The 23972-nt window shown below is 43.3% G+C and overlaps 1 protein-coding gene across 1 annotated transcript in view; it reads right to left on the bottom strand.

Annotated features, from left to right (window-relative positions):
- ST7L (suppression of tumorigenicity 7 like) overlaps positions 1 to 23972 on the bottom strand; it is a 69849-nt gene that overhangs the window by 29301 nt on the left and 16576 nt on the right. Inside the window, exons 5-11 of the mRNA XM_083172786.1 lie at positions 23542 to 23657; positions 15899 to 15977; positions 14400 to 14554; positions 13688 to 13785; positions 9653 to 9767; positions 6413 to 6485; positions 5300 to 5402 (exon numbers count right to left, since the gene is read on the bottom strand). Coding sequence (XP_083028912.1) covers positions 5300 to 5402; positions 6413 to 6485; positions 9653 to 9767; positions 13688 to 13785; positions 14400 to 14554; positions 15899 to 15977; positions 23542 to 23657 — 739 coding nt within the window. The remainder of the gene's footprint in view (positions 1 to 5299; positions 5403 to 6412; positions 6486 to 9652; positions 9768 to 13687; positions 13786 to 14399; positions 14555 to 15898; positions 15978 to 23541; positions 23658 to 23972) is intronic.

Raw genomic sequence — 23972 nt, 5'->3', positions numbered from 1 at the left:
CAAGTATAAGGAAATTGCCCTGGGCATATCGAGCATGTGCATTCTTCTTTCTTCCTCTGTCTTTGGGTCTGGAAAAAAGGCTGGAAGAATAATTTCCTGATTTATATTAACATTGGAAACGACCTTAGGAAGAAAACTGGGATTTGTTCTTAACAATACTCTGTCATGAAGAATATTGAGGTAGGGTTGTTCTGCCCAAAGAGCCTGTAATTCACTGACCCTACGAGCCGATGTGACCGCTGTGAGGAAGACAACCTTCCATGTCACTAATTTTATATGTGCCTCTTCCAACGGTTCAAACGGTGTTGTCATCATGGCGTTCAGAATAAGATTCAGGTCCCATGGCGCTATGGGTTCCTTGATTCTAGGACGCTGTCTCTTTAGTGCTTGGCCAAATTTTCTGACAAGCGGATCTTCGGACAATCTTATGTCCAATAAGACGGATAAGGCTGAGATTTGCACTCTTAACGTTGATGCCGCCAGACCTTTTGAAAAGCCTTCATACAGGAACTGTAGCACACACGGGACACTGAAGCGTATATCTTCTGGATATGACTTGGCCCATTCAGTAAATTTGTTCCATGTTCTGTAGTAAATTCTTGAGGATACATCCTTCCTTGCCTTCAAAAGGAATTGCGCCACCTGCTGGGACAAACCCTTCTTCACTAGCATCGCCCGTTCAACAACCACGCCGTCAAATTTAGAGTCTGGATGTCTGGATGTAACAGTGGGCCCTGCTGAAGGAGATTGGGGAGGAGAGGCAGTCTCCAATGATGTCCGTCTGACATTCTTAGTACTGTTGGGAACCAACTTCGTCTCGGCCAAAACGGAATTACAACAATCACAGTGACTCTTTCCTCCCTGATTTTCTTCAGTATTCGTGCAATCATCGGGAACGGTGGGAACACATACCCGAGACTGAATCTCCACTTCTGGACAAACGTATCCACACCTTCTGTCCCCAGTACTTGTTTTCTGGACATGAAGCGATTCACTTTCTTGTTGCGGCCCGTCGCCATTAAAATCTATCTGCGGATATCCGAATCTTTCCGTGACTTCCAGGAAAACCTCCTGGTTCAGTTCCCATTCGCCCGGAACGACTCTCTTTCTGCTTAGAAGATCCGCCAACTTGTTGTCCTTCCCTGGGACGTGTAACGCAGATATTGAGCTTAGGTTTGATTCTGCCCATGGTATGATATTGGAGATCTCTTCCCATAATCTTACGCTTCTTGTCCCTCCCTGATGGTTGACATAAGCCACAACTGTCATGTTGTCCGATCTTATTCTCACGTGGGTATTTTTGATGGAATCTTGAAAACACTCTAGTGCTCTCGCTACTGCTCTCATTTCTCTCTGGTTCGATGACATCACTCGCTCTTGCTGTGACCACAGGCCCTGACGATTTTCGTCTTGTAGGTGCGCTCCCCATCCAGACGCGCTTGCATCCGTGGTTATTACTTGGTAGTGTATCTGGCTCAGGGATGTGTGCCTTTGCTTTAACTGAGGATCCAACCACCAGTCTAGAGATCTTCTGGACCTTAAAGTTAACCTTACTTTTGACTCCAGCTCTGTTGTTCCTTTCGTGAGAGGCAACATCTCCCTTTGAAGGGTTCTCATATGCCACCTTGCCCATGGGATGACCCCTATGGTTGATGACATCATCCCCAATATTCGGAGCGTTTGTCTCAGAGAAGTTGTCCTTTGTGACTGTAGTATTAGAGCAAGATCTTGAATTCTTCCGCATCGGTCTTCTGACAAATACACTGCGTGGTCTATCGTATCTATCATTACACCTAGAAACTGAATTCTCTGCACCGGCTCCAGTTGGCTCTTTGCTTTGTTTATTAACCAGCCGTGGTCCTTTAATATTTTCATCGTGACTTGTAAAGCTTGTCTTGCTTCTTCTGCTGTTCCTCCGCATATCAATAAATCGTCCAGATAGGACCATATTGCTATCCTTTGTAATCTTATGAACGCGATCAAACTTGTTAGTATCTTTGTAAAGATTCTCGGGGAGGTTGAAAGCCCGAAGGGAAGGCATTTGAACTGCAGATGCTGATTCATAACCTCTAGTCTGAGGAATTTTCGATCTCTCATGGCAATTGGCACGTGGAAATAAGCATCCTTCAGATCTACTGAACACATAAAGTCCATCTGATTTATGCCTAGAAGAATGACTTGCAGAGTGTCCATGTGGAACTTCTTTACTTGGATGTTCAGATTTAGTTCCCTTAGATCCAGAATTGCCCGATAAGCTCCGGAAGCCTTTTTTACCAGAAACAACTTGGAGTAGAAACCTCTTTCCCTTTCCCTGACGGGTACTGGTTCCACGGCTCCTGATTCCAACATTTCCTGAATTATTAGGCTTAATGCTCCTGACTCCTCCGCTGTTGTGGGTACTCTGGATCTTACAAATCTTCCTCTGGTTGGTCTTCTTTGAAATTCGAGGCTGTATCCCTGAGTGAGGATTGACAGAACCCATCTGTCTTGGATAGATTCTCTCCACTTGTGTACAAAATTGGTCAACCTTCCTCCTACTGGGATCTCTACCTCCGTGCCGTAATTGTCAGAATCTTCTGTATCCTCGTCTCGCCGACTGGCGAAATGACTGCCTTGTGGTTCCTGAATTGAATCTTCCATACTGTCTCCCTGGCCTATAACTTTTGGCTTCCTTAAAGTGTTGCCTAGGTGACAGACCACTGAATCTTTGTCTCTTGTCTTGCGGAAGTTTAGCTGACTTCCCACCAGACATTCTGTGTATTATGGAGTCTAGTTTGCTGCCGAATAACAGCTCCCCTTCATAAGGCAAAGTAATAAGACGATTCTTAGAATTGGAGTCTGCTGACCAGCTCCGCAACCAGACAGCACGTCTCGCTGCCACACCAGCTGCCATAGTTTTAGCAGAATATTCAACTACGTCCAATGACGCTTCGCATAGAAATTCTATTGCTTTCATCATGACATTCAAATTTTTCAGGAGATACTGTCTAGAAATCTTTTCTTCTATGTCAGTTGTCATATTGGTACCCCAAACCCTCAGGGCTCTCGAGGTTGAAGCCATGGCTACTCCTGCCTTTAATGCTACTGTGGATGTGTTGTGTACCTTCTTAAGTGCCATCTCAACCTTCTTATCCATACTATCTTTAAGGTTTGCGCCGTCCTCCAACAATATGGTAGTTTTTGAAACAACCTCAGAGACAGCAGCATCAACCTTCGGCACCTTACAATATTTCTCGAACAGCTCATCTTTAAAAGGAAACATCCTTTCAATTCTCTTGAAATTACTGAATTTCTTATCCACATTCTTCCACTGATCAATCATCAAATCCTTTAGCACCTTGTGTACAGGAAAATTTCTCCCTTTAGCCACTCTATCTTCAAACAAGGAATCAGGTGTCTCATCCTCCTTTTCCTTATAATCCATAGCTTTATATATATACTTGAGTAAACTCTCAACCAAATCCAAATTAAATGCTCTTTCTTTCTCAATCACTTCACCCGACTCAGGTTCTGAAGTATCTGTGTCATCTGCGTTAACTACAGGTGAATCAGATCCTGCATCACAGTCCAGGCTAGTTTGAGCCCTGGTTCTTTTGGCTCCTTGCACCTCCCTTAATTCCTCCTTGGTAACCAAGGACTCCTTCATCCATTGCATCAACTGTGCTAGATCCACAGGCTGAGCCTCTGCAGGTTGTCTACACTCCTTGCATAGGTTAATGCCCTTTTCCACAGGGAAAACTTTGTCACATGACATGCAATTATTAGAGGTATGCTTGGTTTTAGTTTTCTTCTTAAGAGGACCTTTAGACACACTATGATAAACAGAAAAAAGCCTGTCACTAACTAGACTTACTCCAATCCAAATAAAACACAGCACCTCTATGAGGGCTTACCTCTCCACGGCAGATTCTGGCATGGGGGGAGCAACATTGGTCTCTGGATCCATCCTGAACGACAGCAGTGTTGTACTCAGAAAACGAGTAATCACTTAGCCATCAGATACTCCTTTTGTATTCAGCGCCGAGCGCCTGCGCATGCGCAGTATGCGCTTCCGGACGCCGTGCGTCCACTTCCGTCCATGCGGAGAAGTGCTTCTAGCAGACAGCCTCCTCCGGCTGCTAGTATCCCCCTCAGCCGACTGCCGTACGCGTCACTTCCGTACGCGTCACTTCCGCCGCGTCTGAGACTCGCGTCTCTAAGCCCGGCAGTCTGCCCGCATCTCAGGCTCCATGTTTATCCGCCGATCACGGCGACATCACTGTGCACGCTCCGTCGGCTTCCAGGAAGAACTCAGTGCAGGACACTGCCTGATGAGGACTCCATTACCCCCAAATGCCTTCCGTATCAGCTCAGACACGCAGGAATGAATCGCTGCATAGCCTGAGGTAAGCCCTATATAGAACAAACAAACAAACCTATCCTACCTAATCTAACTTAGAGACAGGAAAAAAGACTGGAGAGGAAGGGGAGGAGGCGGAGATATACCCTAGGTGGGAGGAGTTACAAGTCTACCTGTCTAAACCTGGAGAGAGAGGGAATAACCCAGAGTAATGGCTGCCATGGAGAGTGAGGAAGAAAGGTTGCTGATGGCATCAGCTGCCCCCCCCCCCTCTCAACAGCCGGGGGAACGCCCGCATTTTCTGGGGAAAACCTGCAAACAGCTGAAGAGTGTCAATCACCCTACAAGCATCGCACGGACAGCTTGCGTGCTGATGTGCTGTATGCTCTACTGTGCATTTGCATGATCTTGCTAATCACACGAGATCACCTGCGCAGCCCAGAGCTGGCAGTAGGGACAAGGCTGTCCCTGTTGTGGGGATAGGGATTCGCCATCTGCAGCTGTGGAAGTCAGGAGACAGACCATTCAGGCGGCGAGGGGGACCGGTGGCGGGGGAGGCCAAGCTCCGTTGCCATGGGGCGCGCGAGCTTCTCGTGCACATGCGCCCCTGGCGGTAGCCGGCCGCTGGCGGTGGATGGCGGCAGAATCACCATCCACTGCAAAGATGGAGCCGGCTCCACCTGTACAACAGGGAGAAGCAGAACAAGAGCATATAACGTTCGCTATACCCCTTCTCCCCAAAACCCAGCTTTATACATCTGCCCCCATGGCTTAATGAGAAACTTAAGACCCCTGCAGTGAATGATGGGTCCAAATTACAAGTAACAACAATTAGTATAATTAGAATGGTAATAATTAATATAATTACACCCAATCAAATGCTTTATGAATATAATATCGGTACAGGCAAATGACCACACTTACATATAAACATGCTTGCAGTCACTTTCACAGAATTACCTTTGGAACATGCGGGTTAAATTCTACAGCTCGATGAATGGCCTCCACTGCATTCATTTCTGCAGTGCTCAGGCCTCTTCTAGATGCGGTTTCAGGTGAGAACCTACAAAAAGAACAGAACAGGATTACAGACATCAATAAGTCTTCACTTTATTCAATAAGCAACAGACATGGGCTCTGGAATAGTTCTTTATTGCTGCACTTCCTGCCGTTTCTCATGCACATGTATACAGTAGGTCTTATAGTTACAATAATCAGTTTAGCTATGTTGGGGATGCCAAGGGCACTATGGGGAAAGAAAAAGGGGGTGTTTTATATATTGAAATTTTAGGGAGGTCGTGGAAAAACCGCATGCTCAATATTGTAGAGATACAATAAATCCTATAGGTCACTGTTGAGAAGTAACATAAATAAAACACTTCAGAAGTCATGTAGTTACAGAAACCTGCACGCTACACACTGCATGATTTGAATAATTTGTTGTTCCAACCCATCAGACCATGCTCGTGGCTGAATACAGGTTGAGTATTCCGTATTGTTATATCCAAAAAACAAAATATTCCAAAAACCGGAAAAATCCCTTATCCGAAATGCTCCTGGTCGCGAGCATTTCTGATAAGGGATATTCAACCCGTATTACCAATGAATGAACATTTTCAGGTTTCCTGCATTCATTCTTAGATTTGTTATATTAAATCTTAAACTAGATATTTTGTCTTTATTTTATTAATATAATTCATCCAGAATCTGATTCAGAGGTAGCTGTCTATGCTCTAATCCATGGGTCCTCAAACTGCGGCCCTCCAGATGTGGTGAAACTACAAATCCCAGCATGCCTTGCCACAGTTTTAACACTCCCTTATAGCAAAACTGTAGCAAGGCATGCTGGGATTTGTAGTTTCACCACATCTGGAGGGCCGCAGTTTGAGGACCCATGCTCTAATCTAATGTCTATCGTTGTGGATAGGATAACTTAGCATTGCTACAGGATATGAACCTCTCTTCACATAAAAATGGATATTGGGACATTAGAAGTAATTTATCTCAATGTAGGGAGTTAAATATTTAAGGCATGGTGCAGCAACAACCAACAAAGATGCTGTAAGAACCAACCTCTCAGAAACAGCCCTGGCTTTTAATAGTGCTGCTGTGTAACATATAGTTGAGGACTTCGGAAGACTGATATCTGCAATAAAGGATAAAAGTAGAATCAGTAAATGTCCTAATATTTAGAAGACGAATAATTACAAAATTAAAAACATGCATTACAGTATTCTGCTTGAGTATTCAGATATGCATAGCAACTTGAAGGTAACGCAATTTCATATGAGCTAAACAAATACAGTCACTGAAGAGAACCACTTTACATATGAATATGTGAAAGCTTCCAATAATTAATATTCAGATGACACTTTAGTTCTGTTCCTACATACCACCAAAATCATCATCTCACAAACAACAAAGTACAAAAAGTAAAAACCATGACATTAGTGGGAAATTACATATTAGAGAAGAAAAGTGTCACCACACCAAGAACAGAACTGATATTTAGAGTTACTGGAAGACTATCTCAGTTCACGTTGCTGGATGGAGAGAGTTTCGCTGTCATTACTGATGCCATCTGTGTTCCTCCTTTGGAGATCACCACCCACCTCTGAAGCAGTAGCAACTGGCACCACAGCCTTTAAAAGCACAAGGAACAAGCATCCGGGCAGATTCTGGATCCTGGAGCTACAAATGGAGCCATTTTCATTGTACCCGCTGGCATGCCTGACGCCCATATCTGGCGGCTGGCACATGGCTTGCATGTCCAATGCCAGGAATAGGGCGTGCGTGTGTCGGAGACGCACGCGCACTAGAATTCCCAGCGCACTGTGGAGATTGGCGCGATGGGTACAATGAGATAGGCTCCATCTAATCCATCAATCATCATGCTGACTGTATTATAGAAGCAGGTGGAGCGGGACTGAAGGAGGTCAAGTTATGCTGGGCACAGACCTGACAGACAATGGGGTATATTCATTGCCTTTTTGCGAGCTGTGGCAGCGAGCAGTGCCTATTGTTTGCCGTCACAGCTTGTACAGTCAGTTTTCAACTGACAGCCAGCACACGCCGTTACCACTTCGCTCGGTTTTTGCAACGGGGAAAGGGCGTGTGCGGCCTCTAAAAAAGCGAGATCCGTGGCTAAATGCAGTGGGCTCCCTGCATTAGCCGCGAGCCTCACTGTTTGGGGGAATCCTCGCCATAATCAACCTGCAGTTGGTTTGTTGTGAGCCTGCTGAGAACCTGCTTGAGGAGCCCTTTTGAAAACTTAAGAACCACATTCTCAATGTCTAGGAACCCCATATTTATAGAAACCTACGAAATTTGATGCGGTTGTACATTTATATTAAGGATCTTCAAAGGATTCCATTGTTTTTTCTTAAAAAGGTTGTATATACGGGAGTGAATATTTATACTACCCAATTAATACATGGAAATTTACCCCTGAGGAAGTCGTGTCGACGAAATGCGTTGGGTATTTTCCTTGTCATACCGAACTGTACTGCACACAGATGAAAAAAAACAAATGTTTTATTTGTGATTTTTAAATTGTATTAAATGGTCAAATTGAGAATTTGTCTTGAATCACTACTGTTCGGACATGTTATCGGTGGTGGAGTTTTGGAATAGGAGCGCACTCTGTTTCTTTCTTGATATATATATATTATATACACATACATATACATATTTTCTAGGAAAGGAAAGAGGAGCGCTCCAAATAGTCCTTTATCTTTTTATTTTCAAATGCATTAAAATATCCGACAGGTATAGACAAGTTGGTATCACGTACCGCAAGAGACGGTTAGGCACAACCGCGGGTGATCAACAGCATGTACTGTGCTGCCCCGGGCAGCAGTGTGCTAGGATCTGAGTGCTCTCACCACTCTCTCGTCCAACACGGAGTTCTGACCGACGCCAGGCCACGCCCCTACGCGTTTCGTCACGAGGACTTCGTCAGAGGGCTGGTCCTGGCGTCGGTCAGCTCCCTCTTTGTAGCCTGGATACAACCCTACGTCACTATTGGTGACGCATTGGTTGCTGCGGCTGTAATCAATTTAGAGTGCCTGTGCTACATTCAGACTTTACGAACATTTACCAATGTATTAAAAATACCACAACAAAACTTTTTGTGTATACAAACAAACAATATACATACAAAGTTAATAAAACATCCTCTTTTAAAAAATATTCACATTTTAAAAAACATTGAAATACATCGAAAAATCATCGATGGCATATTTACACAATTTCTTTATAGAAATGACAGTATTACAGTGGCACTAAATAGCCTTCATCCAAACTGGAGATATTAATTATTTTCTTGATGACCGAAAACCGAAGGTGTTCATAAGGGACTTTTGATGGATATAAATACAGATAAGAAAACAGGTAAGCATAAATAAACAATATACCACTAAAAATTAAAAATTACTAAAAAGTGATGAAAATACACATACAGAACGGCCAAAATATTTCAACATCAAAGTTGTGACGTCATCAGTGACGAAACGCGTTGGGGCGTGGTCACCTGACGTATCAGATCTCTGCCACTGTGGTTCCCGTCTGTTTGCAGTCCTCGTGTCTGGAACTCCGTCCTCGCCGCTGTTTCCATCTGCCGGTTCCCTGGATGTCCTCCGGTGTCCGTGCTATGAGCTGACGTATTGATGGTGATTCCTACACATGCTGATTACTGCTTATTGAATTGTATGTGAGCCTACACTTTTCTTCAGTAAACACTGTGCAATTGTGCTTACCTGTGCGCTCCTGCTTTCTTTCGTTTCATGTACTTAACTGAGGCCGTGACAAAGCCTATTTGGAGTGAGCAGCACCACATTCTGGAGAGACGGAACCTGTCTATTATGTACTAACTTTGCGCAGATCCTTTGCTTATATATATATATCAAGTATAAAGTTCCTTACTGACAAATTCACCCAAATAGTACAAAAACAATATCCCAACACAGAATAACATAATTCAGGATTAGAAGGGAATTTTGAGTAAGGCCACACTTTTTTTCTATAAAACAATAGGTATATGGTACAAAAAGAGTAACAATTGAGAGACTAAAGGAGAGGTAGATAAATATCATAAACCACAGCATAAATTATACAATTTATGTTATAATTAGCAAGCTATAAATCAAGGAAATATAATTCTATAGTAAGAGTGTTTTTAACTATTTGGTCATTATCATAATTATCATAGGAGTAATTTATTTCAACACACTAAGCATTTTGCCCTAGTTAGACACGCAATCTCTTAGAAAATAAATTTCTAGGACCTCGTGTCATTGTGCAAGCACGACTCACCATCATACTTAGCCAGCACAGCCTGGGCATCCGCATATGCCTGTAATTCCAGCAAAGCCTCCAGCAGGTTTTCATGGATATTTACCATGCTGAGCAGCGGAAACTCTTTCATTAGCTGCAAGTAAATACATAAATCAGTTTAAACAAATATATCATTACTTTCTTATTTGCATGCAATTATTGCATTTTTATGGTGCATTCAAATGAGAGGCAACTAATTAGGGAACATTGTAATCAGCAGAAACCACTAAATGTTTAGTGGAGGATTGGGCGCTAATTATTTAATTTAGAAGAAAAAATAAAATAAAAATAAGTTTATATAAAATGTAATAATCACAAATCTATCAATCTATAATTTAGCTTGCAGTTCTCCCACGTGTATCAGTGTAGATACACTAAGTCTGACTAGTGCCTGACCTATTAAGGTACAGGCCCTAAACAGATCCAAGCGGAAACAAAAAAAGACAAAGATGGAGTTTCTGCGCTGTTTTTTAATACAGGTTGAGTATCCCGTATCCAAAATGCTCGGGACCAGGAGAATTTTGGATAACGGATTATTCCGTATTTCGGAATATTTTAATATTTCAACGATGTATTTTGAAGTATCTTGCATGTATGCTGTATAAACACATAATATACACACAAATATATTTTATTACCACATAAAATACACACAAATATATTTTAATTGTTCAAAAAACAAGGTTTCAAAACGTGAAACAAAATGTGTGTACTATCTCAGCACTGAATTTGAATGCCAAGCAATCATTGTCTTGCACATATATAGTGCCAGTTACATATCATGTCCCCAGTGATGCTGTTACAAATGTCCCCAGTGAGTTTTTAGCAAAAAAATTTTTTTTTTTCACTTTCTGGAATGTCCGTATTTCGGAATAATTCGGATAACGGATACTCGGATACGGGATACTCGACCTGTATATCTAATTGCACCATGGATGAAGTCACTTCACACATACAAATTTTATTAATTTTTGAATAATAAATTTGTATGTATTTATTTTCATATAAAAAATATCATATAAAATACAGTACAATTTTATAGGCGGCCACCTACAACTTCACAAAAATAATAGCAATATGATTACATAACCATTTATAATCCTGCAATCAATATGCAAATAAAAAATACAGTTAATGCCTTGGGATAAAAGATGATATATTCTCAGTCCATATGTCAAAAAGTTTGGGAAGAGATTAATTATTTTTGAAAAAACTGAGTATGTATTTTTCTCATAAAGACACTAATAGCCTCTACCTCCTGGTATAGTCCTTTCAATTAAAGGTATATTACACGTTCTGTAGTGTCTATGGTCACTTTTAGCACAAATGATACGGTGGATATGGTATGTGCACAGCCGTGTGCCTGTAGTGAGTTTTGGGCATATAGCTTTGTGGTGGATATATTGCACAGTGGTGCGTCTCTCACCTGCACACACTGTGCGTTGGTATCTGCGCCGATGATGGAGTGTCCCTCTGGTAAACGGGTTGGTCGGGGAGGGCGCCGCGTGGATGTTGGTAGCTGGCGTCTCACTCACCCGTGTAGTTGGACCTGACGGCTGGCGCTGCTCTCACCTGCGCCGCCGTATCACCTCACTCTCACCGGAGTTCTCCTGGCAGCTTAGGAACTGTGATGACGTGGAGCCTGATCCGTGCTTCTCCCAATCAGATGGTGCTCGTGATGATATGCATGGGAGACGTATATACCTTACGTGATGGAGTCCAGGTAAATATTTTTCCAAATGAAGGCTGTTAGCTGGGTGAACCACTAACGCGTTTCGCCCTATCAGAGGGCTTTTTCAAACGCGTCACGTAAGGTATATACGTCTACCGTGCATATCATCACGAGCACCACGATTTTTTCCGACACGACCACCACGATAGAAATCGTGGTGGCCGTGCTAGGAAACAAGTACCGTATTTTTTATTTGCATATTGATTGCAGGATTATAAATGGTTATGTAATCATATTGCTATTATTTTTGTGAAGTTGTAGGTGGCCGCCTATAAAATTGTACTGTATTTTATATGATATCTTTTATATGAAAATAAATACATAAAAATTTATTATTCAAAAATTAATAAAATTTGTATGTGTGAAGGGACTTCATCCATGGTGCAATTAGATATATAATAAAACAGCGCAGAAACTCCATCTTTGTCTTTTTTGTTTCAACATTGTAATCAGATTAGTAATTGCATAGCTATAGTGGGTTTATTTTATGTCTTGTTTGTTTTTAATGGGTAGTTTGATTTATATATTTTTTTTTAAGTGTGACAATCAGACTTGTAATATGTTGCAAATGCAAAGGGGTATAGTCAATTGATGTCAGATCCTTTCTAAAGTTCTTTTGATGGAGTGGATCCAACATGTTCTATTCAATGTGACGAAATCCGGATGTCAGATTTGGCCGCTGATTGATGATGCTCACCCGGCCGAGCACAGTAGCAGGAGGTGGCAGGACAGGTGAGCGTGGAGGGAGGGGGCAGGAGGGTGGGGGAAGCAGCAGATGGGAGGACAGCGTTCATGTGAGATTGAGATTGCTGGAAACGTGGCCAAAACCTTTCAGTTTTGGCTGTGTTTCCGTCAAAAGCAGGTGGATTTGCAGCTATTCCGCCAATCCACCTGGTTGGAACATTCCAACAACCTATTCTAGTTGGAAACTGCCATCTTTTCGGCAAGACGTCAGTATCGACATCAATTGAATATATGCCAAAATCTGAATAGAACATATTAAGTACTTGCAAGGACATACCTAAAGTAAGTAAAATATTCATAGTTCCCATTCAGTTCTGATGCATATAACAGTACTACGTGGTGACCTAGAGACCCCTCTCCAGCAATATACTCAATCCATTAAGCAACAACAGCTAAGACTATATATATGTTAAGTAGCGGGATTATGCTCTATGAGGCTAAACAACTTTGTGAAGGATCCGGCTGATTCTGATGGATCGGGACAAAAAATTGATCACATTGTCCAGTATAAACGCACTATGGCACTGATGCTGCTCGCTCCCGCTCCATCATTAGCGACATCCTCCTCATCAGTTTAGCAATTGCATGCAGGAAGACAGAAGACATTGCTAGCTAGGGCAATGATGCCAAATGCAGCTTGGCCGCCATCATCACTCGGTTGCTGCCAGCATCACAAAGTGTGTATGCACCTGTCGCTGGCAGAATCAATGTCAAGTCTCGTCGCTCACAATGTTGCTGGGCACACTGGTACTGACTGCAACCCCGATAGAGATATATAGAGCTTGGTAAATTGGGGAGCTGTGGTCTGTACAACACCTTTATAGAATAATGAATATAATGTTTATTGATCTGATGACAACTTCATACCTCCCAACAGGACCCTCTCCAGGATGGACAAAATGCTCTGTTTCTGGACTTCCTTCTAAATCAGGGGTGGGGAAACTCAGGCCCGGGGGCCGTATGCGGCCCCCGTAGCCGGTCTGAGTGGCTCTCCCACCCGTCCGACGGCTTCGCCGGGAGGCAAGTATGGGAGACTGTCAGTCCTATTCAGTGGAAGCCGCCGGAGTGTGGGACGGCTGCAGCAGGACAATTTGTAAGAGAAATTTTTACTTATGGTCCCCAAAGGATTTTTTTCTCCATACAAACGGCCCTTGGCACAAAAAGGTTCCCCATCCCTGTTCTAAATATATGATTGCCATCACCTGTTTTAAACAGGTTAATTGATAACAAAGGTGTTTCACCACAGGTGATGGTAATCTTAAATTAAGAGGAAAGTCCGGGAATAGAGCATTCTGTCCCTCCTGGAGAGGGTCATGTTGTGAGGTATGATGCAACTTCTGGACACTTTCCTAAATGACTAGGCTGTCATAATCCGGTAGTGTATATATATATATAAATGTTCAGATGGTGATAAAGAAATAATGTTAAAACAATAATCTACCAGAAAAGATGGGACCACATTACAAAAGGTTATAGACAACCTTATTGAATAAAAACAAAAAAACTCTATATGATGTACAAGGACACAGAATACTTACATCTCTCATTATTTTAACAGCTTCACGTATTCGTCCCAATTTTCTTGCACACATGGCCAATCTTCTTTTTGTATAAACCAAAACATTAATGTCTCTCTCTGCATATAAAATACAAGTTTTCAGATAGTATCTGAGCAATGCCACCATATTAACTTTATACAGTCTTGCTGACTATATAATTGTGTACTATTGGGTCAGAGTATCGGTGGTACATCCCAATAGTTTCCCTTCCACCCCCCACTTCCTACACCCCAATCTCCCAAAGCCTGACTAAGCCCTCCTGCAGCACCTCAATGTCCCACAGCCTGACAACCCCACACAGCCTAAGGGCCCATACACATTGGCCCTTATTCTGGTTCACCCGCAAAGGCAAATTACATCTCAAATGTACAAAATGTGATTTGGGTGGGGTTTTTACTTCAAAGTGAGATCTATATTGCAGTGTAAAAATAAAGCAGTATAGCTATATATCACTGCCCAGTTAGGGGTGGATGGTGCACCTGCTGCATATAGCTACAGGTGCACAAATGCACCATTAGTAAATATGTACTGAACGCTGGGGTAGATATACTAAGCTGTGGAAAGAGATAAACAACCAACCAATCAGCTCCACTCATTTTTGGTATGCAGCAGACTGGAGTCCTGATTAATTCTGCTAACTCTAACTCAAAACATCTGTAATTATGACATAATATTCCTGTTTACTACTTACTGTGCTGAGCTTCATGTTGTGAGCTCAAGTACTGCTGTTGTTGGGACTTCTTATAGGCAGACTCTGCTGCTTTCAGTGCTAGTTGGAACAACCTTTCTGCGTCAGAGATTGTTGTTGCTTCTTCCTCTGCTAACAAAATGTAAGCTGTGGCGCAGCTGTATAGGGAGTGAACGCCTGTTAGAGTTGAAGTAAAAACAACACATACATGTATAGAGAAGGGGTTTCAAGCCTTACACACAGTTTGCAGCTCTCATACAGATGATTGTATCAAATTGGTAGAGACCGTGAGTAATCCCCAGGGGATTCGGTTACTAGTTCGACACATTAGAACAACCACTAAAAGTTAACAGGGCTTAGATCGACACATGAAATCGGTCGACGTGGATAATGTCGACAGCATTAGGTCGACATGAGTTTTTCACATTTTTTTCCCCAAAACAGGAGCTATTTCCTACCCTTCCTAGGGCGTGGAGGGAGAATATACTAGTGTGCCAAGCGCAGCGAGGCATCATCCCTGAAGCATGGCGAGTGCAGCTGTACACCGATACGGTGTCCATATCGAATTACAGTGAAATTAGGGACAAAAACCTATGAAAAACTCATGTTGGCCTTTTGATTGTCGATCTAGTATGAATATATGAATCTGATGCCAAAGCTTGTGGTTTCTCCACAACAGACCACTCAGGCAGTATTCAATGAGGAAAATTTGCCGTGTTTTATGGCGAATTTCTGCTTTTTTCGCGTTGGACGGAGAATTTTGGTCTCAAAAAGCGAACAACCCTATTCAACGTGCACTTTTCGCCGTCTTTCTAAGTGATTTTCGCCGTGTCTCTACGTGTAGCAATTCTCCATCTTTTCATGGAGAAGTGGAATGTGAACTTTTAAAATAAAAGTTTTTTTGTTTTAATTTTGGTGTAAAAAAAATCAGGAATTTTATTCTGTGAAAGGGCATGCTATTTTTATTCATGTGCTTATAGAACATGAATATATATTTAATAAAAAAAAAATTGTATATATTTTTTTTTTTACACATAAAAGCCAGCAGGGGGCCGGAGCCAAGAGCCGCTCATTAGATATTCATATATTCACTGCACCCGATCATTACATATGCACCATCGGGATGCAGTGAATATACCCGGTCCCCTTCTGGCTCTGGGGGGGGGGCAGCTTGTGCTGCCTGGCTCCCAGGGAGCCCTCCTCCCCTCCACATACGTTCTGGGGCAGGCAGGGAGACTTCAATCTCCCTGCCTGCCACCGTCCCACGGCTCCCTGCCACGGACGCTCGTCCGCTGCAGGGGTTAAGATTCGCCGCGAGGGACAACTAGCCCCTGCGACGTTGAATACTGGGAGAGCGAGTGGCAGCCAGCCCTCCGGAACACAGCGAGTGTGCAGCGAATCCTAAACAGGATTCGCTGCACACGGCTATTTTTTACATTACAGATGTAATCCACTGTGAGTTAATTCCAAGAACAACCGCAAACACTTACTTAATTACTTACTCATTAGACACTCCTAGAGCTTGATATGCAGCTTTTACCCGTGACTGAGGGCTCCTCTCACGCCATGCTTTCTGCATTGCTGTCAAGTATGGGAAATAGAAAATATGAAACTGCACACGCATGGTGATATACAGTGCATCCAGAAAGTATTCACAGCGCTTTACTTTTTCCACATTTTGTTATGCTTCCTGTTTGAGCGCTGCGCCTGGAAACGTGAGTTTCCTTTGGCGCCTTTTTCAGCTATTTAAACCTGGCCAGCCATGGGAAGCATTATGCTTCTGAGGAAGGACCCAAAGGTCCGAAATGCATTAAGCAAGTGGTTCCCGTCGCTGGCTGAATTACCTTGTTATCTGTTTGGAGGAGAAAAACCTGTTTTTCGCCCTAATCTCCCGTGTGACTGAAGAGGTTCCGGAGCCTTGATGTTTATCCAGGAGAGAATTTGGGTGTAACCTCCCCATCACTTCACCGGCTGGTGACTATATATTTTATATGAGTTTTAAATTGTGAGTGCAATAATAAAATTGTTATCCCTTTCCAGCAAAGCGGTATTGCACTATTTCTTGTTCTTTTCTAGAATTACTAATTAAGGACATATCCTCCTCCATGTACTGATTGTGGAAACACCGCACCGCATATTGGTGGACTTTAACCTTTACGGCTGATATTCCGTGTGAAGGGTTTAATAGACCATTTATGTAAAGGATACTTACCCGTCTATTTGAGTGTAAGTTCATTTGAAAGCACTAAGGGACATTTTGAACTCTCTCTGTACTCTGTGTTTTTTGGAAGGGGGTGGAACCTTCCTTTTTCAAAAATTCCCAGCTGCATTCATTTATCAGCGCAAGAATATCAAACTAACCCATTGTTTTTCACCACATTTTGTTATGTTACAGCCTTATTCTAAGATGGAATAAATTTATGTTTCCCTCAAAATTCTACACACAATACCCCATAATGATTTTTGCAAATGTATTAAAAATAAAAACAAAATAACATGTACATATGTATTCACAGTCTTTGCCATGAAGCTCAAACTTGAAAACCTTCCAGAAGGACAATCATCTCTGCAGTAATCCACCAATCAGGCCTGATAGAGTGGTCAGACGGAAGCCACTCCTTCGTTCAAAGCACATGGCAGCCTGCCTGGAATTTATGAAAAAATGCACCTGAAGGACTCTCAGACCATGAGAAACTAAATTCTCTGGTCTGAGGAGACAAAGATTGAATGCTTTGGCGTGAACGCCAGGCGCATGTTTGGAGGAAACCAGGCACCGTTCATCACCTGGCCAATACAATCCCTACAGTGAAGCATGGTGGTGGCAGCATCATGCTGTAGGGATGTTTCTCAGTGAGGAGCTGGGAGATTAGTCAGGATAGAGGGAAAGATGAATGCAGCAATGTACAGATATCAAAGGAGTGGCTTCAGCACAATTCTTAATATCCGTGAGTGGCCCAGCCAGAGAACAGACTTGAATCCAATTGAACATCTCTGGAGAGATGTGACAATGGCTGAGCACCGCAGCGTTCCTATCCAAAACTGACCAAGGATAGGTGTGCCAAGCTTGTGGCATCATATTCAAAAAGATTTGAGGCTGTAATTGCTGCCAAAGGTGCATCAACAAAGTACTGAGCAAAGGCTGTGAATACTTACTTGTGATTTTGTCCTTTTAATTTTTAAGAAACTTGCAAAAATCTCCCAAAAACTTCTCACATAGGGGGAGATTCTCTAAGCAAGAAATGCGGTAAAAACCCCGTTATCGGGGTTTTTACCGCATTTTGGGATGCTCTAAGCATCCCCCGCCGGGTTAACGCGGGGGGGGGGGCATCGCCACAAAAATCTGGCGATGCCCCATAGAAGCCAATGGGCTTCTACCGCATCCCACCGCCGCCTCGTGCTGACCCCGCCGCCTCCCCGCATGGACCCCCGCCGCCCCGCCCCCTCACCTGTGTCCGGGCAGCACAGCTCTGTGCTGCCCGGACCTGTGACCTCCTCCCTGCACTGATCCTCTTCAGGGTGCAGGGAGGAGGAGAGCCCGGCGCAGCAGCAGCGCCGGGTGTGTGAGGGAGGGGGGAGCCGCCGGGACCTGCTGGGACCCGGCGACTCTCACCGCAAAGGACAGCTCTTAACGCAAGAGCTGTCCTTTGCTACAATTATCACAAATGTTAGAACATATGCGATAATTATAAATGCGATGGGCGAAGGGGGGCGGAGATTCTTAGAGAATCTCCCCCTCAGTCATTATTGGTTATTGTGTGTAGAATTTTGAGGTAAAAAAAAATGAATTTATTCCATTTTGAAACAAGGCTGCAACAGAACAAAATGTATAAAAAGAGGAGCGCTGTGAATACTTTCTGGGTATGCTGTATATGCATAGATTTAAATTACATCCAATTTTAGCCTATTCTATATACAGTGATAATTTAACCGTTAAAATATTTTTTGAAAATACCATAAAATAAGACATAATAATTATGCAACAAAAATGATGGGATGTTGCTATGGGCAACCAATCAGATTTAATCTATTATCCTACAGAAGGTGTTAAATAAATAAGTAGTATATTCTGATTGGTGCAAAACGCCTCAGTTGTATATTTGGACCGCAAAATGCCTCATTGTTTAAACACCAGGCTGAGAAAAGATCATCTTTGCCAAAATCAGACATCCGGTATGCCTTCAGGACGGCAGCCACACCAGATCAGAGAGAACACTGTGCAGCCAGCTAATACTGCAAGTGAGCATCTGCCTATATCCATACACCAGAACCCCGCAAACACTTTGGCGTGTAACAGAAACCTTGGGGGTTTTTTATTTCCAAAATTGCTGAAAAAGGTCATCTTATGCTGTGCCAAAGACCTAAGATTGTAATTTGTTAAAGCCTCCACCATAATGTTATATTGTGTTTGCATTGATACTCAGTGACAGCAATGAAATCAGGTGTGGTGTTGTTGTTTGAAACACACTGCTCCTGACTTGATAGCTTGTGTGTGTTGATGAATCCCACATCCACTCCTGGGATTTAGCACCTATGACATACCCTCCAACATCTGAGGGTCAGAAATCAGTACAAAATCAGAAAGTGGCATGACCATTGGAAAGGGGGCATTGCCACAGCTCCATTTCTAATTTTCAATGGTACAGTTTCAAGGGTATGTAATTACAGGCGCTAAGTGCGTGGAGACCGGGGTGGGCATTACTTACCATGGCATAATTAATTAAAAATTCACCGCTCCCTGCCACTGCCGCACCACTACTGCTACAGAGTTGCTGCAGCAGTCTCTGGCGTCTGGAGATCTGTAAACCACATGCACCGGGCATCTCTACCAAACAGTGGGGCAGCCCCTGAGCACAGGAGTAGGTCCGCGGGCGCGGCCACGTGACATTATGACACATCGCAAACTACCCAGATCACAATGCTCCACTGGGAATGGGTGCAATGGGCCAAATTCGTCCGTACACCCGCCGCGCCAATCCACCGATCCAGCCATCGCAAGCATGAACGGATGCATTGATCAAGTTTGGTCAATGGGCTTCAGCGCTGCCTGTATTTCTTCGAATGTTATGAGTGTAAGAAGTCGAAGAATAAGACTGAGATGAAGATTTGTCACGTTACACTCAATAAATCGTGATAAAAAATAGGTGTACATAGAAATAGTATTAAGAAATGAAAGTAGGATTAAAAAAAATAAGTTCTGATTCAAATTGCTAATTGTTTGGATGGGGGTGGGTTTGCAAATCAAATCTATAGATAGGTGTGCATATTGTGGGCAAAATTGGTGTTTGGTACACCTACAGGTGTCACCTTTGATAAAGCTGCAGTTGGCAGTGAAACGCGTTAGTTGGATTGCTTGCTCTTCACCCACAGGACCCCCTTTGTGGACCCTTACACCTGAATTGGTTCCATTGGTTTCATTTGCCCCAAGAGGAATACCACCCACGGACTCAAATCACTTCTTCCCCCCCAGGAACCCTCTGCCTTTGGTCTGGTGGACACTGTACCTCCCAGAAACATCTATTGGCAATATTCCATCTTGCTAAACAGGAGGACACTGTTTAGTGAGCAGACACCACCACTCCACATGGCCCTGGTCTAATCGGCGGACACCGCTTTTGGGATCTTCTGGGGATAATCCATCTCTCCCCTACCCCCTCCATCCAACAGACGAGGGGTATCAAACAAAGCGGAAGCCGTTTCTTCTCCAAAGGGTGCCAACAACTGCACACCACTGTGAGGACCTTACCACCACTATCTAAGTGGAACCTTTGGACATCCAGACCTCCGATCAATCGGTAAAGTGCACTTACCTGTGATTCCACTTTCCAACCAATCTCCCCATCCCCGCATCTTGCTTCCAGTGCTCCCCCCTGTGGTCCCTACATACTCAACCCAATTTTTTTTCCTGTGTTGTGAAGAGCTGTTTATATACCATTGTTTTTATTGTGAATTTATTGTGAATTATTATTTGTTCTTTTTATACAGTAAAACTATCTATTATACCAAACTACTGTGTGCCCAACATTTACTTAGCGCTGCTCACACGCCTTGAGCGTGATTGGTGTCGTTGTCTATCTTTTTGGTGGGGACTGACTATCCCCCCTTTTTGAGCAGCTGCTAACTCCTAGAGGGACAACTCTTGTCAAGCGCCTGATCTTTTTCCCTGGAGTTTCTCCTTGGATTACTTCCTTCTTACTATCCAGGACAACACCCAGATTCCGCACATGATCAGAGTTTTTTAGTGCTCTGCCCCCCAGCGTAAGACCTGTCAGTTGGCTATGCTGCTGTCTTGTCCTGTGGTTTATCATCAGGATTTCTGTTTTATCTGGGTTCAGTCTCAGCCACCTGGCACTCAGCCACCTGGCACTCATCCACTCCTGGAGCTTAGCTAGGTAGCCATTTAAGGTTGTTATTGTGTTATCAGTGCCTGGACTGGTACAGTTGTGTGTCATCTGCATAGCAGTAATAAACCAGGCCATGATGTCTGATTATGTCCCCCAGTGGAAGCATGTATACTGCAAAAAGCATGGCAGATAGTATAGAACCCTGTGGGACCCCACAAGACAACGGCACTGGCGGCAAAGAGTATATCAGAATCAGAACTTATTTTTTAATTCTACTTTCATTTCTTGATTGTGTTTCTATGTACACCTATATTTTTTTCACGATGTATTGAGTAAATTGTACACTTTAACGTGACAAATCTTCATCTCAGTCTTATTCTTCAACTACTTACACTCATAACATTCAAACAAATACAGGCAGCGCTCATGCCCATCGACCAAACTTGGGGGTCGATCCTATTAACCCCAATGTGCATGGATGATTTGCTGAGTGTGAATCATCACGACACCGGGCACGAAGGGTGCGAGTTAGGGTTAATTCAGGTGCCGGTTTCAGCGTGAAAACGGTACCTGAACGTCAACTCTTACCCTTCGGGGTTAATAAGATCAACTCCATTATATATGAACCAAAAGGGTCTGGGACACCCTTAAGGCAGAGCAGTGCCTAACATCCAACTGACTAACAGGGTGAGTGCAGTGTACCTACTTTGTATTGATCAATGGGTGCATTGGCCGGGATACAAATTTCTCAGTGCCTCTGGCCTCTGGCCAGGGAGCGCAGTGACAGCCTGGAGGACTGGAGAGACGGAAAAATAACGTACATTCGGTACAGTTTTTATTTGCCGGTAGAGACAGTTAAAAAAAAAACAGCAAATTCGGTACAGTTCTGTGTGTTTGTGTGTGTTGTACTGTTTTTGTGTATGTGTGTTGTAGTGTATGTGGGTGTGTGTGTTGTGTTGTATGTATCTCTCCAATGCGTAATTGTTGTGTCTTTGTGTATCTGTACAATGTTTAAGTGTGTGTGTGTGTGTTTTGTACTGTTTTTGTGTGTGTGTGTGTGTGTGTGTGTGTGTGTGTGTGTGTGTGTGTGTGTAGTGAATGTGGGTGTGTGTTGTACTGTTAAAGGTATGTTATGTGCATGTGTGTTGTGTGTATCTGTACAATGTGTAAGTAACTAAGGTGTGCTACATATATATGTGTGTGTAGTGTGCTGTGTGTATCTGTGCAATGTTTAAGTGTGTGCGTTCTGTGTGTTGTGCTGTTTTTGGGCATGTGTTGTAGTGAATTTGGGTGTATGTTGGTGTGTTATGTGTATCTGTTCAATGTGTGAGTGCCTGAGGTGCACTACATATATGTGTGTGTGTGTATATTGTGCTGTGCATATCCTGGCAATGTTTAAGTGTGTGTGTGTTTTTTGTGTGTTTCTGTACCTGTGCAATGTTTAAGTGTGTGTGTGTGTGTGTGTGCTGTGTGTTTGATGTTCTGTTTTTGGGTGTGTTGTAGTGTATGTAAGTATGTACTGCTGTACTGCCTGTGGTGTGTTATGTGTGTGTGTTTTGTTGTGTGTATCTGTCCAATGTGTAAGTGTCTGAGGTGCGCTACATATATATGTGTGTGTTGTGTGCTATGTGTGCTTATGTGGTGTAGTATGTATATCCTCAATTATTCCTAATTGTTTAAAGCCTTCACCATAATGTTAGAATGTGTCATTCATACTCAATGGCAGCAATTAAATCAGGTGTTGAGTTGTTCCTTCGTTTCCCAGATCGTCAATCAAGGCAAATTAAACCTTGGTGTTTTTTAATTTCTAAGTGATTTTTTTTCTCAAAAATGGCTTCAAGGTGCACACTACCGGGTCAAGAGGTACCTTGTTGCTGAATTTGGTGGCTCTGAGTGCCACGGTGTGTCTGCAATGCGACATACACGCGCACACACACACACACACTCTCCAACTTATTATATAGATTATTACTTTTGGTCTATTATTTTTTGCATATGCAAATAGTGTTCCCGCTAGGCTGTTTTGGCAGGGCGCTGCACCCTGCCCAATTTTTAAAGGGCAAATCGCGCCCTGCCCGTTCACCAGCGCCCTGCTAAAACAGACAGCCAGTGAGCGTGAGAGCTGAGAGGCAGAGCTTGGAGCAGGTAAGGAAGGAAGCCTTTGTAGTTGGGGCAAGCCCCTAACAGTGACAACGGTGGCCGGGCCCGCCCCTGACATTGGCAGCCTGCACACAATTTGAATGATCGATGTTTCCAAATTGTGCGTGCTGCCACGGCTCCGAGTCCCCTGGTACCCTGGACATGTGTCAGCCGGAGCGTGGTCTCCCGTGTAGGAGTCCTGTTTAGGTGTCCCGGTCCGCAGTATGTTACCGCACCGTGCCCCGGCTGCTGCCAAAAAGATGGAAGTGGTCACCCCTCCTTATCCCATCAGAGAGCAGAAGCTGCTTCTTCCCTCCTCTCCCCACAACCCTGTCCTTCTGGCAACGGACACCCCCCCCCCCCCCCCCCCCCCCCCAATTGCAAATAGTGATTGAAGATCTATTTGATGGGTTATTCTTAATAAATACTTATTTGTGATTTAAGACATCTGTGTGTGAACTCTTCCCTGTCAGCCCAGAGTATATTAAGTGCTGTTTCCTCATTTTGGGTCCAATTGATAAGCATTCACAGGCATATCAGTTCTCCTGCTGCTATAACTAATTACAACTTATTCTAATTTTTTTTATGCCCATCTAGAAATAGTGATCGACTGATTGTGTTTTTGGTTATAAATAGGTAAATAAAAGAGAAATAAAAATAAATACCCGCGTCATATGGTCGCAAAGAGTCTGTGTCGCATGTAAAAAATGTCTGATGGTCCTGTGCTGACAGATTCATATCATAATACGTAAGGGGTGCCTTTCCAGTTACCCAAGTGTACCTGTAACACATAAGAAACACAAAACTCACAGAGCAAGAAGCCAATTATGCACAAATGAAGTCATGTAAAGTCATATGTAAAATTGGCGAAAAAGAACTGTTTAAGATGGGGATATTCAGTCCCCAAAGAAGCAAAAAAAAAAACAAGTATATAATCGCGCACGCTACAAATTTGCCTAGGAGAACATGGATCGCATCATATAGTCCACCTCAAACTGCGGCCCTCCAAATGTTGTGAAACTACAAATCCCAGCATGCATTGCCACAGTTTTGCTATAAGGGAGTGTTAAAACTGTGGCAAGGCATGCTGGGATTT

The sequence above is a fragment of the Crinia signifera genome, chromosome 2 (genome assembly GCF_055691185.1).
Source record: "Crinia signifera chromosome 2, ASM5569118v1, whole genome shotgun sequence".
Taxonomy (NCBI): domain Eukaryota; kingdom Metazoa; phylum Chordata; class Amphibia; order Anura; family Myobatrachidae; genus Crinia; species Crinia signifera.
Note: the sequence above shows the minus strand (reverse complement) of the source record. Positions and strands in the feature narration are given on the sequence as shown.